The sequence below is a fragment of the Culex pipiens genome, chromosome 3, assembly GCF_016801865.2.
Source record: "Culex pipiens pallens isolate TS chromosome 3, TS_CPP_V2, whole genome shotgun sequence".
In the NCBI taxonomy this organism is placed as follows: domain Eukaryota; kingdom Metazoa; phylum Arthropoda; class Insecta; order Diptera; family Culicidae; genus Culex; species Culex pipiens.
In genome coordinates this window covers 82,329,801-82,349,825 of record NC_068939.1, presented here as the reverse complement: position 1 = coordinate 82,349,825, position 20,025 = coordinate 82,329,801, and the positions used below count along the sequence as shown (strand labels likewise).

The following is a 20,025-nucleotide window of genomic DNA, read 5'->3' as shown; positions in this document are numbered from 1 at the left end:
CTTCGCTCACTCATTAAAAAGAGTGGCTCTTTTGAACGGCCCTTTCGCTCTTTTTCAATTTTTTTATGAAAAAGCTTGTTTTTTTTCATTGGATGAATTATTTGAAAAAGCTAAAATGAAAACATTTGATTGTAAGCCATACATCTTGGTAATCTCTAAGTTAAAATTTATATTTGAACCTTAACCGTAAAATTTTTAGATATGGAGAGCTCCTAAACTTAAATCTTGGATTTTGGAGAAGGTTGCTATTAAATTTAAAAAATTGCGTAAAAAAACAGATGCTGATATTTTATTTTGAGAAAATATTTGCGAACTTTTTCTACATTCTGTTCTAATCGATCGAGGTCTATAAATGTCATAGTTTGTTCGGGTTAGAGTTTTTTTTCCATAATCTTCAGGGCTATTTAGTAGTTAATTTTTTTGGTGAAATTAGGCATTTAAAAATGCTCAAATTTATATTCGAATAACACTTAACACTCAAATGCTCGGGTTGTCATTTGGCCCCTATTTTTTCTTAAAAATCTCATAACTTTTGGTAGAATTGACCAAATTTGATGCTTCCGGTTGCAAAAGATCCAGATTTGTCTATATTTTGAACTGTCAGATGGGGCACAAATACGGTCCACATTTACCAGAGATATTCCGGATTCCTTTGGGGTACCTCGGCCCTCCTATTTGGGGTTTTGGTCAATAGAACAAAAACCAAAGCACAGAACAATGCCGGAAATGATGCAAAACTTCAAGGCATCATTCTAATACATCATCCTGCATAGATACATGGCATGGCCAAGACCTTCGGGCACCGAAACAGGTTCCAACCGGAAACGGTTCACTGAGCTGATGTCGATTGGTGCCCAAATGGAACCGGTTCCGGTGCCCCGTAGGACTCAACCATGTCACTTATTTTTGCTGGATGATGTATTAGAATGATGCCTTGAATTTTCCATAATTTCCGGCATTGTTCTGTGCTTTGGTTTTTGTTCTATTGACCAAAACCCCAAATAGGAGGGCCGAGGTAACCCAACGGAATCCGGAATATCTCCGGTAGAAGTGGACCATATTTGTCCCCCATCTGACAGTTCAAAATATAGACAAATCTGGATCTTTTGCTACCGGAAACATCCAATTTGGTCAATTCTACCAAAAGTTATGAGATTTTCAGGAAAAAAATAGGGGTCAAATTACTACCCGAGCGTTTGAGTGTTAATGGATCTTTACAAATAGTTGTGCAGTGAAAAGTTTTTTTTGTTTAGAAATTCATTCAGCATTATTTTTGGAGTAATTTTAAAGAAAACTAGAAAACTGAAAATACGGGTTCAAATACTCTTAAGTGGTGTACAAATATTGACAAAATGCTATTCAGAGTCTTTCATTGTATATTGATGAGAAAGTTGCAACAGACCCCTCCAACGAAATATGTCGATTCAGCTTTCAAAAAGTCGGTAAATAGTATTTTTAACTTGCCGTTATTTTCTTAAAGTTCTTGAAAAGTACACCGTGGGACAGTTTTGACAAAATTGGCATCAATTTATAAGCATTGAAACAAATGAAATTTTATTTTCAATCCTCAAAAAAATATTTTCAACACTTTAAATTTGTTGTAAATTCAAAAAAAAAAATAATTATGCATAAGATAGGACACATTTTTAAAATTATTTACATCTTGGAACGGTTCTTTCAAAAGACCGTAGTTTCAAAAAGAACCGCGGCTTTTTTTTGTGATCCATGGACCGTTCGCTCTTTTCAGTGAACCGGCTTTGAGAGCGGTTCGCTCTTTATTTGCCCACCTATAGTAAAATGCATTGTAATCTTGAAAATATGGGAAATATTGGCCGCTAACAGATAACAGATTCCAATATATCTTTATAGAACATGTTTGTAGTCATATTTTAGCTTAACTCAAAAAATAAAAAAAAAGTTCTTTGTTGAAACCCTTGTAAACCCTGTTATATTGTTATTGAGACACGCATTTTTCTGTGCTGAAATGACCTGCTCAAAGCATAGTAAAGTTTCAAAGTCTCATGAGTACACGATGATAACTTCTACTTAAGCTCAGAAAGAAGTTTGGAGGACCAACATCAAATCAACCATAACATAACCTTTCATTAGTTTATTTTTTGTTCAAAGAATTACATCTGAGAAGACTGTCACGCACATTAGTGCAAGCGGAAAACTTTGTCACAGACTTATAAAGCAAAGTTTGAAAATGTTTTCTTTTCACAAGACAATATCAATAAATTGGCGCATTTGTGAAAATGAACCATTTCTTACACACTATAAAAGTGTTGAAACCTGAAACAACCACACAAAGCTTTATCGTTTGCTCACGTTAATTCAAGGTGTTCGAATATGTAAACAAGATTTTTCCCGCTTACGATCGTAACGGTACGTTTCCTGGGCGGGTGGTGCACACGTGAATAAATGAAACCAATCGATTAGAGTCTGTGTATGCGGGTGAAAACCAAATTTGAAGGAAGAAAGGAAAACCAAGTGAAACCGTGTGTTAAATGAGGCAAACAGTGTGATGATAAGGCAGTTTCGTGGCACGTGTTGCAAACAGCAATTTCATTTTTTTCCTGATTTTCGTTTAGAATACAGCGCAAAACAAAAGTGCAGCACAATAACTAAGTGTTAAGTGAAAGTAAATAATAGCCCTAAAGTATGGCACAAATGGTGGCGATGGAATCGATCGATCTGAACGACACCACGGTCACGATTCCGGCGGAACTGCCCGAGGAGCAGATTCACATCGAGACGGCGGAGGAAAGGTGAATACTTTTTCAGCGATTTACTGATAGACAGGGTTTAAAAAATTACAATTCACTGTTAGAACGTGAAAAGTACTGTGGTTTGTTCTGCGCACGAGTTTGTTCTGTATAATTTTCTGTCAAATATTCACGGTAATAAATTGTAATTTTAGTATTATTTTTTAACTTAAGAATAGGGACGTCTACCCTTGAAGCCCATCATAATCGTAAATTCAAGGTCACATTCCCATTCAAAACTGTCCGTTGTTGCCAAATTGCGTCCGGATTTTTGTCAGACACACTCACAGCTCACATCAACCATGTGGGGACAAGAAATGATGATTGTGTTGCCCCATTGTTGCTGCCAGTGACAAGTATCACTTCTTCGCTGCTGCATTCCTCGTCCGAACTCTGTCCAGCTCATCTCAAGTGGCTCATGTCGTTGCCGGGCAATATTTGAAGTTCTGAAATTGAACAATTTGATGGTGGACGTGGTTTGAGGAAAAGTTGAAATTGTTGAAACTTTCAAATGTTTTCTTATGTGATTGCAGTGTTGCCAGAAAGTTTTCTTTGAAATTCATGAAATTTCAATTAGATTTGTGTTATGTTTTTAGGATAATTGAAATTGAAATTCTATAAAATTTAATATAAAATTGTGTTGCCAGAAATATAAATTTCCGAAAAATATGTACAGAAAAGATTTTTTTCGTGATTATTTCATGATATTTTGATCAATTTTCATTTTGTCTAACTGTTGGCAGTGTTGCCAGACAGTGTTTCATGGCGATCCTCTTGAACTGTTTTGATATGGAACAAATATTGGCAACAACAAAACATTTCCCACTCGATTGAGCTGTTGTCGACTCAAACCAGACAACCTAGTTAGAACGCAATTCGTTCCGCTCGAGTTGGGCGCCACGTTTCTGTTTTCCAATGTTTTCCTCAAATTTACGACGATTACTAGATTGACGCACTACTTGGAACCGATTAGTGTGAAGTTTATTTCCCCCGCAATCAAACTTGGCGAATGCTCAATCAATCTCACCGCAATCAACACAAAGAGGCAGACCCTTGGCGAGCAACTTTCCCTAGTTGGCGATTGCGGAATCTGCGCTCCCTCTCCTAATCTGGACCTGCCCAGACTCATTAGAGCCGTTTTTCGCCCGAATCGAACCGGTAAAAGTGTCAACTAATTGAATTGATATGGGGATCGAAATTGCGTCGCAGCTTCTGCTGAGGATCTTGGAAGAAGGAAGCTGAATTGGAAATGTCTTCAAGAATTTCGTGTTCAATTTCCACCTCCCGTAAGGTTCCCTACTTAGAACAAGCTGGCTCAACGATGGTAACTCAACCAAGTGGATCGAATCCATTTTTTCCCCCTCGTGGACCACCCACACTCCCCCCGCCCAAAGCATGGCAAATTTGGAATTCTGCTCGAGTTCTAGCCTCTGCTCGAGCTGCTCGTATAAAGTGGACAACCGGCCAAATGGGCCACCAGACAAAATTGATTACGGTTGGGCTATTTTTAGTCTATACTCGCAAATGCTGCCCCAAAGTGGTGTTGGACTCCGGAAAATGACGACGCTGGGAAAAAAAAGGAAAATTATCGATAATTTGAACCCTCATTTGTTGGCGCACTCGGTTGGTTCTTCGAAAATCACGTAGAAATAATAATGTTTGCAATCTGATTTTTAAAAGATGCAATTTTGTGGATATTGGATCGATTCCAACCAACAAATATTAAAGTTATTGTTGTTCAAAAGATTCAAAAATCAAAATCAAAAATCAAATTATTCGCTCTACAGCATTGCCTTGGCGTTCTCAATTGCGAGATTCCTACTCGAAACTAGGTGTTCGAAGGCTTGATTGTTGAGGCAATTGCAAACCTCTTTTTACACCTTAGCTTCCATCGACCCCGGGATTCAAACTGACGACCTTTGGATTGTTAGTCCAACTGCCTACCAGCGACTCCACCGAGACAGGACCCAGGGAGACGACTCCTACACCTGGACTGAGCTAACGACCTAACCTCTAGGGTAGACCGGGGCCAATATTTACTTCCCTTCCGACGGAAGGCGTGATCAGAAAAATCTCGTCTCGAAAAATGCCACCGGGACCGTCTGGGATCGAACCCAGGCCGACTGGGTGAGAGGCATCCACGCTTACCTCTACACCACGGTGCCTCAAAAGATTCAAATCATCTAATTTGTAATTATTTCAATAGTCTGTCAAATGAATTCATCACAGCAATTACAAATCAACAGCTTAGCACATCACATTTCTTAAAATACGCTTCGTGGGTGACATTTAGCTCATGAGATGGCTCATTAATGCGCTGACGCAAATCGGTAAACGCCAGACATGAGAATTGTTACGTTCGACCAAACTGGTTTTCAGGGGTGCATGGAGCGCGAACAAGAGCTGATTCAGCGACAATCATGGGTTGTAACAATCTGCGATCGTAACAACCTCTGACTGAAAGTTTATTTTTTATCTCGAGAGAGAAAACCCTCATGACTCTCTCGAGTCGTCTCTTGTAACAACCCGCGACTCAACTTTTGCTGTCACACAGAGAGCGCTACCGATTGCTTTTCCTAGCAATCACTGAAGGTGGAACCCAGTGAGCGCCGGGGTGGTCTTGTAGGCGCGAATTTCCTCATTGGTTACTGTGATTTGCGCGCCACGTGTTTTCTTTTTGCTTGCTTACGCAATGCAATTCTAGCAAGAGTTTTAATGTTTCTTTTAAAAGCTTCTATAAGAAATTGGTTTGCTTGTTTACAGGACATATAAAAAAACCTGACGATTTTTATGCAATATTCTTGAAAAAGGCGAGAAAAGATAACTTTTTAAACAGCACCAAGGAACGGATTCAGTGTACAGGGTGTATTTTATAGCACATGTTAGCCTTTCGGAAGCCTACAAGCCTCGTGGCTCGTGGTCATGACCACTTATAGTACCAATGGCTAGCATCTTGTATTTTGATACAGACTTTCACACCCGGGTCACCTAAGTGTGAAAGTATGGTTCGGGGAGATGAAGCCGAATTCCTGCGCTTTAATTCGAACCAGCGACTTTTGGGATAGTTAGTCCAGTATATTCGGATATAAGTCGGCTCTTTTACGACAATTTGTGGTGTGATTTGAAATACAGAGTATCAAAAAAGTGTCCGTGCAGCCCTCTCCTTTGAAGCTGCATGGCCCTATTTAATAGTTTCTTCACAAATTTCATGGCATGGTACAGTATGTATTTCACTAAAAACAACTTATTGCTTTAAAGATTTCCAAAACGATCTTTAAAAATCCCCTTCCCAAATATTTGAACCCTAACATTGTTGTTAAATTAGAGGCATTTAAACTATTCTCAGTATCGTACATATCAATTTATCAAAAATACGAAGTTCAAAGTTGTGACCATTTGATGCAAATCTACACTCAAAGTTAAAATCACTCTTTGTACTAAAACAGATATAAAAATATTTAAAAAAAAAACTGATTTTCAGAATAAACCCAAATTATCTAAATACGCTAAACTTTAAAAAAAATATTTATGATTGTTTCCAGATTATTGTAACTATTTTTTTTTTCAAAAATTGTATTTAAAAACGTTACTTAATCACCCTTAAGGTGGTTGGTGCCTTCCTCACATTCAAGTTGTATTTTAGGTTTTATTTACAAATTATTTAAGAGTTTTTTTTTTGAATAGGCCAAATACTATCAAAAACAAACATTAACTAAACAAGATAAATGCTAATTAACATTCCAACGCCCAAGGCTTCAAAAAAGTTGGAACGGTAACTTCAACTCAATGGTTCTCGGGCATAACTCAACCAATCAAGATGATTCTTCTTTCCAGTGATTTGTTAGGATGTCTAGATGATTCTAGAACTTTGCAGAACTTAATTTGATCAAATCTGTATATTTTGCGATCAAAAACATCGTTCCAACTTTTTTTTTTTCGAATGTAAAAAAAAATCGCCAACAATTCCGCGGAGGCAGTCGTTTTAAAAAAGGTGGAACGATGTTTTCGGTCGCAGAAATTACAGATTTGTTCAAATCAAGTTCTGCAAAATTTCATCTAGACATTCTTACAAATCACTGGAAACAAGAATTGTCCCGATTGGTTGAGTAATGCCCGAGAACCAGCGAGTTGAAGTTACCGTTCCACCTTTTCTGGGAGGCTTGGGCGTCCGCGTAAGTTGGGCATGCGTTGGGCGTTCCAGTGTTAAAAAAAACTAAAAAAAGGAAACAAGAAAAACATAAAACAAGTGAAGTAATGTTTTTCGTAGAACAAAAGTTGCTCAAAATAACCTCTTTCAAAAAAAAAATTGCAGTAGAGGGTTAAGGGGATTGACTTTCAGGTGAATGGTCTATTGTGGTATATTGGTCAAGAATGAGGTAATAATACAGTATACTGTATTCGGGACCATCCACAAATCCACAAACCACGTTGACACTTTAGGAGGGGTTGGCGCCCGCTACATACAAAAAAGATTTTATTTGTATGGAAATTGTCTACGATGGTCCCTACAGTATACAGTATCTTATAAGAATGAAACGAATCATTTACTTCCTGATTCCTTACATTTGTCCCGCAATTTCTAAATGAAAAAAGTTTTTCAAACAATAACTACTTTTTACGAAGAGAAGTAATTGAGAAGGAATACTCATATTTCCCTAAAATAAGTCGAAACTTGGCATTAATGCCAATCGTTTGAAAACTAGAAATACAGGGTTAGGGTTAAATAAAACTGAAATGTTATAGCATTATGGATTTCAATTTGTTTTTGGAATATTTTCCAACTGGTAAGGTTTTACTCAACATTATTATTTTTAAAACATGTACTGGGGTAGGCCACACAAAGTCCATGCACTATTTTGGAAAAAAAGTTTTTTCAATAGTGATTAGAAAAATAGTTACGTTAAAAATTCTTAGATAAAAAAACCCGGGGTGACTTTGATAGTCAGAGTTTTTCTTGTTTAAATCATATTTAGGATGTTTAAACTTTATTTGTACGTTGAATGTACCATTACTGAAGTTTGCTGATATTGTTTTTAAGAAAAAAAAATCAATGTTTATATTTAGTTAACAAAGTTTATAAGCTTTTTAACAAAATAAATATAAATTTTATTTGTTAAAAAGTCGGAATTTTGCCTGAAATTTGCAAAAACTAGTTTTGTTTATAAAATTATCGATTTATATTGCATTTTATACTGAATTCGAAGCACTAATCGCAAGTTTTCACATTTTACATGAAATTTGTTCAACTGAAATTGCCTATAAATTTGAAGTTTTTTTTTTAATTGTGTTTCAAAAACACATACCTATTATTTATTATTTACAAACTTATTTTATTCATTGAGAAAATCATGACACTTTGAGAAGTTTAAAATAATGAGTTTCATCACCATTTTCTTAATTTTAGTTTACTAACTTTTTAAACTTTTCAAAATTTCATGAAAAGTTCTTTTTGAGGTTCTTTGAACACTTTTCTACCACGGTCAGAATGATTCTGAACAATTCTGTACGTATTTTAATTGTGTTCTTCATTTTGCGGAAAAATCGCAAACCTATCAAAGTCACCCCGGCTATCAAAGTCACCCCGGTTTACGGTACAAAAAAAAACCCGTTGCTCTTTTGTTGGGAGGTAATTCTTGTCGAAAGCGCTTCACCACATAACGCATTTTTATGCAGTTAACAGCTTGTGCAACTTTGTTCAACCTTTAACTGCAACTGCAACTGCATTTCAATTTAACTGCAACTGCAACTGCATTAACACACAAACACGAACACGTTCTTTGAGCTAAAACAAACGGAAACGCATCCAACGTGCCCATGCAGTTTTAATGAGTTTAACACACTCCAGAAATAAGTAATCGATTGAATTCATTTATTATAATCGTTCACATTAAAACTAATCGTTCTAGAGAACATTAAATATTAAATACAATTATTCTCAATAAAACTGTATAATCGTGGTCCTGCCCTTAAACACCAAAATCGTCTCTTGTAACAATCATGGATTGTTACAAGTCGCGATTTTTGGAAATCGCTCTCCGCTCGCGATTCAAGATTCGTTGCGGTCCCAAATAAACAAACCCCTTGACGACGCGAATCGGGTGAGATCCACCCAGTGGATGATTGTGAACGATCGCTTTGGTGTGAGTTCCTTCTTGGTTACACAGCGGGACTAGCAACGCGTTGTTTTTGTTGAGAGCAGTGGCGCTTACTGTGTGTGTATATCTTCACTCATTGATCGCGCGAAACGATTTTTTAGCGACCCTGCTGGTTTTAGAAACGGAGAAACTTTCCACGAATTCTCGTAAAGCTTATCTCAGTAAGCGTTAACTTATTCTCGAAGCTGTTAATTTGATTCTTGAATAAATTTTCTCTTAAACGTTATTGTAATGGTCTTCAAACGTCCAGTTGTTGTTGAAATAATAGTTGAATTGCAGGATTTTTCAAATATTTTTTATTTCGTTTTGACATTATTATTTTTTGTCAAAAACAACAGTACTGAAAAGTATATTCTTACACTCATTTGAGTGCTGAAAAGATGACAGATTCCGGATTTTTCTTTTTGTAATTGTTCTTTGGAAGAGTTCAATGCGCATGATTTTTGAATTAAAAAAATAACATTTCAATTTGAAAAAAATGGCTCAAATCTGCTGTAGAGGAGGAGCATGTATTTCCATTGAGCACTGAATGTTGACTCGTCAAATACTTATTACTAATAATTAATTACTTTGAAGATCGAGTACAGCTTCTTGAATGAATTAGTAGAAATCGAGAAATGATCAAGCTTTTAAAAAGTTTTGAAAATTATGCAGTTAAAATCAGCAAATATGATGAAAATATGACAGAGTCCTTAACTTGCCAAACATATTTAAATATCCTCTACTGTATACAGATTCTTAAATTATTCTTATAAAAATGTGTTTTAAATTCAAATAAATGATTTCAAAAATGTTATAAATATTCACCCAACATTTTTGTTTTGAAAAGAGAAATATTTTTTTAACGAGTTTAAAATCATGTCATCATGTCAAGTGACCATCTTTAAACCACGTGGACACATTAAGGGGGACTTGCTTTGTATGATAATTGTCTACGAGGGGGGGAGGGGGCGGGTCTTAGATTTCAAAAAAGTGTCCACGTGGTTTATGGATGGTTTTCAATATCATCCGTGGATATTTCCAATGCAATTTCCAAAATATTTTTGTTTGGCAAAAGGTATCAAAAAATGAATTATACTTTAATGCAGTTATGCTATCATTAATGAATGGAAATTTTTTAATGAATTAATGAAAATATTTTTTTTCTTTTACCGATCTGGGATCCCAAAAATTCCAAATTTGTAGATGATTTGAAAGTATTTATTTTATCAAAAATTCATATAGAAGCAGTATACAGTGTATTGTCAATATATATATAAACTATAGTTTATAGTCGATTTAATAGTTTTTTTTTTTTTCAATACAAAATTCAATTCTAGTCAATAATATTTTTGACACTTCATATTTTAGGAAAACTTTGAAGGGTGGAAGCCAAAAACTTAAAAAATAATTTTCAGTGGCCTCAATTCTTTAAAAAACTAATTAAAAAAATTGTAAAAAAATTGTTAAACTTAATGTTTGTTAATTGTGTTAATTGGACAATATTAAAAAACAGACATATTTATAAGGGTTTGGGAAAAAAACATATAAGCGTTATCTTCTCATTCCGAAAGTGTTTATAAAACATTTAAAGTCAAATGAACCACATTTTTTGAATTGTTGCATTTTTTTTATTTGCTTGACCCGAGCAGACGGAAATAACGTGGGAATAACATTTTTTGATATTTGAAAATACTAGGCCAATAACATTTTATGTGATTTATAACAAGATTTGTTATTCCCCGTTAGGATTTTTTTGTTATTGGATTGTTATTGTAATAACAGACTAAAAACATGTTTTGTTCTTCTTCGAACAAATCTTTGTTATTATTTTTTGTTATTTTAACAACTAATCCGATCATCCCAATAACAGTTGGCAGTATTCTTCCATAACAAAAAATGTTATTCCAAAGTTGTTTTGGCTTGCAACCAATATCAGACCAATAACAAATTTTGTTATGATAACATAAACTGTTATTAAACCATTATGCAAAAATAGATTTTTCAAGAAGATTCCATATCACTTTCTGTTATTTTAACAGTATTTGTTATTGAAATGGCATGAATTTTGTTATTACCGCCTGCCCGGGGACGATGTTATATCGGTTTTGAAAAGAATAGAATACTTATTTTGAACCAACATTTTCAAATTCAATTTTTTTATCTGAACAAAAAAAATAAGAAAATTTAATTGATAATAATCTTATTTACAACAAAATTTTATTGTTTTTTTCTGTATTCTTAGAAAAAAAAATATACAAAAAACAAAAAATAAATTTCCTGATCATCATTCAAAAGCAATCAAAAATTTTAGATTTATTAATTTTATGATGTTCTTGTATCTCTGAATGCTTGATCTATTGAGAAAAACTTCTGTTTCATTATGCAAGGTCCTAATGATATAGACAAAAATAACTTTTTTTATTTAAATCTAGAGTAAATTTTCAAAACAACCTATGAGTCATAGGTTTCCTATTTTTGAAAATTTAATCTTCAAATAAAGATTAGATTTTGCGAAGTACAGGTGGAGGCTATGTACGGGCCATCTTATTGTGCCTTTGAAACTAATTTTAGATTCAGATTTAGAACATTTTCGTTGAGATTAAGTCAAGTCTTGGAAATCTTAATTATTTTGATTTGAAAACATTTTTTTTTTAAATTTTAAATCTTATTTCTTTAGCGAATGTACAGCACAAAAATAAAGAAAATAAAAGTAAAGGATTTATCAGTAACCTTCTGCAGTAACAGACTAGTTTATCCGAAACCTTGACTATTCCAAGGTTTCTTAGGAACTTCGGATAACTAACATTGAAGATTTATTTGTCGTACTTTTTATTTTCTCATTTTTAACATCAAGTTTAAGTTCCGCGAATTTTAGTCAACTTTGATTGGTTGATTTCCTGTTACAATCCTTGCAGCAATTCCTAGAGTTTTGTGTCAATCGTGCTAGGCCAAGATTTTTTCATCACACTGCTTTGCAGGACTGAGAACTGTCAACTTTGCGCACTTTGCACCTCAGTAGAGTGCTGCGGGATAATCTTCATCACAGTTGGCAAACTGATTTTCCATCACACCATCAACACTAAACAAGTGTATTGCATCGACTTTTGACCAAAATCTAGTCACCAAGCTGTGGTAGCCGAGGTAGTTAAGTCAATGAGATGGTCTGTTAAAGGTTCCTTGCTCGATTCTCGTAGTTGGAACTTTTCAGTTTTTTTGACGGGTTATTTTTTTCTAATGAGCTCGAGAGCACTTCGAGCTGTGTTCACTGAGTCCGTAAACGGTACCATTATTCCCACGGCTCGAGACCATGATTTTGTCGGACGATTGCTGGTCAATTTTGGATGAAGATTTTGTAGATGAAATTGTATAGAATTGGCCTTAAATTCAACAATATTCTGGGTAAAAAAAAACAATGCCTTGTGGACGAAAGAAATCTGTATATTTTTCAGTATGATCAGTCTAATTCTAAGCATCATCTGGTGCTAAAACCTGGAAGAACATTTTTTTAAGAGATTTTAATAAAAAAATATTACATGCCCTAAATGGCATTGGAAGACAAGCTGCAGGGTAGTGAAGGGTAACTCTTCAACGGCGAAACTCCGAGCACCCGTCCATCTCAGATTGATCTGCATGGGTAGCGTGAATCCGGTTCGTGATTCCCGTGCTTTTCACCATGAGAGGACCACTCTCGGAAGCGCCGAATCCTTGGCCGGACCAGTGGATGTTGGGGATGCGCAACGCCCGATGGTTTTCAATCATCCCTCCAGCAAGAAGACGAAGAACCGCCGTATGCCAAGATCCCGGTACGAACAAAGCTGCATCCTGGCACCGAAGACCCGATTTCCACAGCCGGAACAAGCAATCGTAATTGTCTTCTTTGAATCTTCCCAGTTCCGGGAATACACGGACCGAATCACTCTCTTTGCACTGGAGGAGCCATTAGTTTTGAAACTTTCGCAACAAACATAAAAACATAAACAGCCTGCCTTGGCAACGGGTTTTTTCGTCATCAATGTGATGAAACGGCACTGTGATGAAAATAATTGCGCAAGACTTTAGTAAAGTGCAAAATGCGCAATATTAGGATGTAACAAAATTGACTTTTTGGCGGGCATTCAGGGGTTTGTTCCGATGGGCATACTGAGCCCAAATCCCAAATATGAGCTTGATTGGACGCAACAGGAGCTGGCGCTCCGACCTTCAATTTTAAATGGGATTTAACCCGTAAAAGAAGATTTTTTCAAAAATGTCTATTTTTGAGGCACTTTGGCCACCAATGCGTTTACCAAAAACATCAAAACAGCAAAATCAAATGGCGTCTCGGGCGTCGCGAGGTGCGACGCATATCTTTTTTTGCCGGGGACGATTTTTCGAAAAAATGCCAAACTTTGAAGGTCTGTACCGAGCTCCAGGGTGCTCCAAACTTCAATGATATATATACCAAAAGATGCGCAAGGATCTGGCCTACACGCCAGTGATGTTTTTGGTAAACGCATTGGTGGCCAAAATGCCTCAAGAAGTGACATTTTTGAAAAAATCTTTTTTTACGGGTTAAATCCCATTTAAAATTGAAGGTCGGAGCGCCAGCTCCTGTTACGTCCAATCAAGCTCATATTTGGGATTTGGGCTCAGTATGCCCATCGGAACAAACCCCTGAATGCCCGCCAAAAAGTCAATTTTGTTACATCCTAGCGCAATATATGCATTTTCCTAATATTTCATCACGGGCATTATAGCCGCCATCTTGGATTTAAAAATTTATAAATCGCATTTTTGGGGTTATTTTTGAGCTTAACGACATAAATATCACTCGATTTGAAATTAATTCTGCAAGAGCCTGATCTGAAAGAACATTTTTATAATATTAACCCAAAAAATAGAATTTCCTAAAGTGCCCATCTTTTATAAACGGCTATTATCCACTTTTGGCAAAATCGAGATTTTCGGTCCAGGTGGTAGAGGATGTTCCAACGTAAAACTAAAATTTTACCAAAATATTGTTTAGTTCTGGCTGCCGAAGCGAAAAACCAAACGGCTAATATCCAATTGCCCTTTGAAATGGCCGTGGCGAAGATTTGGCGACCAACATAAAACGCGTTTTATCGGAATACTTGATGGGCAGTAAACTAACCAATAATTTTCATTTGGTCCTAAAATTCATTTCCCATCATTAGCTAAAAACAATTTATTTTTTTGGAAAATTCAGGCCTGAAAGGGTTGAAGAAAAGAAGATTAAATAATTTAATTACATCGATAAGATTTACTTATTTGTTCTTTTACATTGATTAAAATTACACATACATTGAAATTACATAATAAACCCTTTTAATAGAATCAAGGTAAATCTTGAAGCATTCATGAAAAACTTCAGATTTCAAATATTTGTTTGTGTTACTAACTACTCCTTTACTTAGTACAAAATGACACACATTATTGTCTGACTTTTGTGAGAATTTCCCATTTGAAATGACATACTCCAAATGGGAATCCACTCTGATGCGTACTGGGAAATCGGGAAGTTAATTGTCAATTACGAGTCCCGCCAACAGTCCGGCAAATTTGGGTCTCATCCCATGGGGGATAAAAATCCAGTCATCAAAGTCGTTAAGCTCTGCACTATACCAGCTAACGTGATGATATTTCAGCTGTCTCCGGAGTCAACCACCGAACATCGAAAATCCATTTATCAAAGCACAGGATAAAAGTCAGCGATACTTTCCCGCGGATATCCTTCGTCACATCAATTGACAGACGTCGCGCACTTTACAGGACATGGTCCTGTACCCTCTCTCTCTCTCTCTCTCTCTCTCGTGTGCTCACCACCTCCCGCTTTAAGTGCTTTCCATCGATCGATCATATTTTTTTGTGTTTGTCTTCAAGCTCTTATATCACTGCCGCTGCTGTTTGCCGAAGAGGCATGGCAAGTCATGTCCTGAAAAGTCCGTGAGCAACAAGGCCTTCGGGCAGTTGGCCGATAAATTATTCACTGGACACTTGGAGGACGACGACGTTGACCGACATTTGGACCTTCTTCCCATATCTGGTGCACTCTTTCAACGGGGAGTGACCTCCTCCTTCGCCGTACAGTCTAATTAAATTTTGATCTTGAAAACGCCTCGGTTCCAAGTTCTCCTCCGAGCTAAACCGGTTGCGCCGTACCCACTAATCAAGTAAAGTGAACACTTTTTCCTCTTTCTGCTGAAACTGCACATTTCTGCAAGATTTATGAGGGTGAAATTCACGCGGTCAGGTGGGGGGCTTGGCCAAGAATCAATAAATTTACCGGAGTAGAACCTGCCCCAAACCACTCCCTGGGTTGGTTGTTTTTTATTTGTTACATTTTGCCTTCCCTTTCCTCGCTCTCTCTCTCTAATAGGTGTCATTTCATTACCTTAATGTAGCGATGGCACGAAAATGGCACGGGTCCTGCTCGGGTTGGATTGGGTTTGCCCCTGTCCTGTCCTGGCAATAATGCTCATCATTAGAGGGCCCAGGAAGTGCTATTATCAGCGGGAAATGTGCGTTTTTTTCTTGTTAAAAATGCGCACACGTGGTTGAAGTACTTTTACTTTAATGTGTTTCAGAGTTAACGTTAATAGCATTTTACAGTTCAAAAATTTTTTCTCATCCTCATCCACAATCAAACTTACGCAAACTATTGCGAAAACAATCATCGAGTTGATCCAGATGTCAGTCGAGTATCGACCATCTGATGATGCGATCCCTGTCCGACATCGAAGTAACAAAGTAAACAGGGGAAAAAGTGACCGATCCAACATTCTGCGATTCGCAACTGAGGATCAGGCTTTTCCTTTGGTTTTTATCACAAAAATGTCAAATTATAACAAATTTATGATTAAATTTACAATCATTAAAAAAGCGTTGTTGAAGGATTTAGGGGAAATATACCCTTTCTAATCAAACACCTATCTTCATCTTATGAAGAGTTTGATGCTCGATTAAAGCTCCAAAAATACTATTTAGGCTATAAACATACCAGCAACAGCACCGCCTCAAGTAAGCACGCAAATTTATGCCATTTACTGGACAAAAAGATCAAATTTAATGCACTTTTGTTCATAAGGATCATTTGCGCTAACGTTTTCAAAGCGCTTAAGATATGAAATTGCTTCCAACTACCGGCAACATGTTCTTTTCAACATTAGTTAGTCATTCACTTGAAAAATTACCCCGAAACATGTAAATAATTAGCAAACGCCATAAAACAACAAACGCACCAAGTCTTTTGACGTTTGAATTTGACGACCCATTCCAATCGATGGCTGAAGAGAGGCGAGCGAGAAGCGAAGAGAAATAAATAACAAAGGGTGACCTCCAACACCACCAGCAGCGCCTGTTGGAGTGAGCCAATGATCCCAGGAAACAATCTCTATAAATGCTACTCTTCGTGAAAGGTCGCTTAGAATTTCATCAATTTTGGCAGCACTAAGCAGACCCAAAAGAGCGCTGGAAGAAAAAAGAACTAAGCTGAAAATAGGAAAATGGGCGTGGCCCAATAATGCATTCGACTAATTAGAATGCATTTGGGAAATATTTGTTTTAAATGCTTGTAAAAGGAATAGCAAAACTTTTAATAAATGTGAAAATAAACAGAAATGTTCACACTCCAGATTATCCAGTATCATTCAAACACGACCGCTTATTAGGTTTAAAATGGGTATATTTCCTCTACATATTGTTTTTTTTTTTTTAATTAATTTGGATGAAACTTTGACAAAGTTCTGGCTGGTCAAACAAAACGAAAATTTGTATTTTGAAAAGGAATTTTCTGATCGATTTGGTGTCTTTGGCAAAGTTGTAGGCTATGATCTAAGTGATGGAAAAAATGGGTAACGTGAGATTCGAATGATCCCACTTTGTTTACATCTACTAAGAAGGAGCCTGTGCAAACACAAGCATGACTTCTTTCCTACGAATAAATGACCTGGTTTATAACCAAATTATTTTGTCTAGTTTTAGACATTGACATTCTTAATACGTATTTAAAATGATGCAAAATCTGGTACGGAAGTTATGAATTTATGAAATAATTATGATTTTTAGATTTTTTTTTTTCAATTTGTGTAAGAACATTTAAAAAGGGTGCATTATAATTTTGACAGTTTTTGCAATTTTTCATGACAACAGGATATTTTTGTAGTAATTCCGGTATGTTAAATGGTAGCTGGGGTTGCCAGTTTTGGATCAGCATTGATACACTCTTCGAATTTTGTGAAATTTTGGCAGCTCTCCATACAAAGGAGGAATTTTCTGATCGATTTGGAGACAAAGTTGTAAAAAAAAATAAAAAAAACTTTTACTCACCAACAAAAAAATATCAAAATTCGTATTATTCCATTTTTTAAATTCTTTGATATTACTGGGGGCGTTAATAATTAGAGTTCACGCGCGGTGATACGACCGCAAGATAATGGTCGCATGACAGCCGCATGACAACCGCAGAACAAATTTTTGGCCGTTGTCAAAGGTTGCCTTGAGTTTTCAGCTGAATTTTTGGAAAATATTCAAAACAAACCAGGTTGACAGCCAAATCAACGCAGAATTTCAGTTCAACTTGCTGATTTTTATACTGCGGTAGTAAGGCGGCAATAGTGTCCTGTCACTCACAGCGATGGAGAAACGTGATTTTATCTCGCAATAAGCAATATATTTTAGGTTACAAAAACCCGCAACTTTTTAGCCACAGTTAATTTTGCACAATTTTTGTGAAATTTTCTGATTGCTTGTGATAAAAATATTTTGAAAGTTTTGGTATTAAAGATGATATCTAAAAAGGGTCAAATATTGAATAAAACGACCTTTTAAATCGTTAGTCTTGATTTCAAAATTTCCAAATCTTTTTTTTTTTAATAGATCAGAAAGTTTCACAAATGTTTTTTTTACTTAAAATTGAGAATTGGACCATTACACCCAAAATTCCGAGTCGAGAGAATCGTTCCCTTAAAATTTATTGAGGGCTCAGTGCCAAATCGAGAGAATAATGCTACCAACTCACACCACCATAACAAATGAGTTCATTCGTTAATTGATACAATAAATCTCCAAACAAGTCTCATACATTGACATCTGACCACTCCTTAGTTACCAAGCTGTGGTGGCCGAGGCAGTTAAGTCATTGAGTTAGTATGTCAAAGGTTTCTGGTTCGATTTCCGTTGTTTACACTTTTGTTTTTTTTTTTTTTTGACGGATGAACTTTTTTTGCAAATGAACCTCGTTAGAATAATTCTCTCGCCAATCTCGAGCTGTGTTCTCTGTGACCATGAATGGTGCCACTATTCTCTCGACTCGATGCCATTATTCTCTCGGACAAGCGCTGCCCAGTTTTGGGTGCAGTAGCTTAGGTATTGGCGTTAGAAAATGAGGGGCTTTTTGGTTGAGACTTTTAAAACTTCGAATTTTCTGTTTGTCCGCTGTAGCTTAGCAACAAAACGTCCAACCTTTAATCTTTCTTAGACAAAATTTTGGTAAATTCAGTTTAGATCATAATGCACCTGTGAAAAAATAGGACGATCATTTCGAATTGTTATCTTTTAAGGGTGCACAGCAACGAAGGAAGTTGTTGTCGTCTTATTCCAAAATTGTCAAACTTACGGACCCTATCCTGCAACAAAGGGATTGTAAAATTAGTTAAACTTTGTTGTAAATTACTTTGTGGTCAGTACTTTATGAGATGAATAAAAAAATATTTCGATAGTACCCGTAGTTTTGAAGATACTAAAATGACTGTAATAAAAATCTGGGTGCAAAAGCTCTGGTTGATGTGCACCGTTAAGTACAAATTCTTTTTGAATATTTCTTAAATGTGTTCATTGAATGTGCTAAAAGTCGATTATAACTCAGGTCATATGCAAATTCACCTAAAATTTGCGGTTTACTTTTCTTTTAGACATTAATTGAGGTTACAATTTCGCATAATTGGAGGTTGATATAACAAATAATGACAGATGTTCCTATGATGAGCAGTCGCGCAGAGTGTCTTGGTCCAAACTCGGAAAAAAAGATTTTTTTACTGCATTGTACAATGATTGAAGATTAAAGTTAATAGTTTGCAATTTTGTCTTCAATTTTTCCATTTTTTCTGTTATAAAAAGCTGAAACGGCCACCCTTTATCGTACGTTGTTATTGCCTTCCCTTCGCAAAGGATCCATTCCTCATGCGAGCTTTCTCTCTGTGGGTAATCCACAAGGCACAAGGCCAGGCCTCGGCCACACACTTGTGTCAAGGCCACGTGTTCTGGAGGACCGACCGACGTGACTTCCACTAATGGTAATGGCTTCGCAAAGGTACCCGGCCGGGGTACTCAGTTGTGGAGTAGGATAGACTTGCAACAGTATTGTTGTTGACGGATGTTTTGTGGCGTATTCGCTCATTACGTACAAAGAATTTTGGTAGAAAAGGTGTGGAAAGATTGATCATCACAAATTTGATACAAACAAAAATCAAAAATTTAAGTAAAATAAAGTTTGACAGTTGGCAATTCACGAACGCTCCATCTGTTGTGCATGCAGAAGACGATGCCTCAATCAATGTCCTCAACATTGAACATTTGTAGACATTGGTGCGATCGCGTGATAAAATCGAAATCTTTTGCGGTGTGCAACTTTACAGAGCTACTGAATGTTTACAAGAAATTGTTGCAGTACAAACAATCACAATAACCGTAAGGAAATTGCACCGCCCAGAATATCAATCACGTGAAGCAAAAATGATGCACTATTTCGTGACCACCGATGACTGAATTGAAGGTGATTGATGGTTGAATCATTCAAAAGCACACACACAGTTGTTGGGTTTCTCTGTTTTTGTTTTCGTTTTTATTTTGCACTTCCTAAACCAGTTATATTAGCACTTCCATTTGTTCCGGTGACTGAACAGCGTAAAAGTGCGGTTCGTGTTTTGATAATGGTGAGTGGAGTTGTTCGGTCTAGCAGGTATGACCGATTTTACGAAATTTATTTTGATTGGATAAGTTTGAGCTGTTCGTATATAATGTAAGGGGTAGTTCAAATATTACGCAACGCAAAATTTTAAATTTTGAAACTTAATAAATTGACCACAAAAATTTCAACTTTTATTCAAGCAGCATAGCACAGAAGTCAA

The 20,025-nt window shown here is 36.2% G+C and overlaps 1 protein-coding gene across 8 annotated transcripts in view; it reads left to right on the top strand.

Annotated features, from left to right (window-relative positions):
• The window catches only part of LOC120421337 (protein GDAP2 homolog), a 150,600-nt gene that overhangs the window by 114,809 nt on the left and 15,766 nt on the right, over positions 1-20,025 (top strand). The window contains exon 2 of one of the 8 annotated variants that reach the window (XM_039584517.2): positions 2,592-2,768. The exons of the other annotated variants lie outside the window; for them this stretch is intronic. Within the exon in view, the coding sequence (XP_039440451.1) occupies positions 2,662-2,768 (107 nt within the window). The 5' untranslated portion in view covers positions 2,592-2,661. The remainder of the gene's footprint in view (positions 1-2,591; positions 2,769-20,025) is intronic. 8 annotated transcript variants of the gene reach the window in all.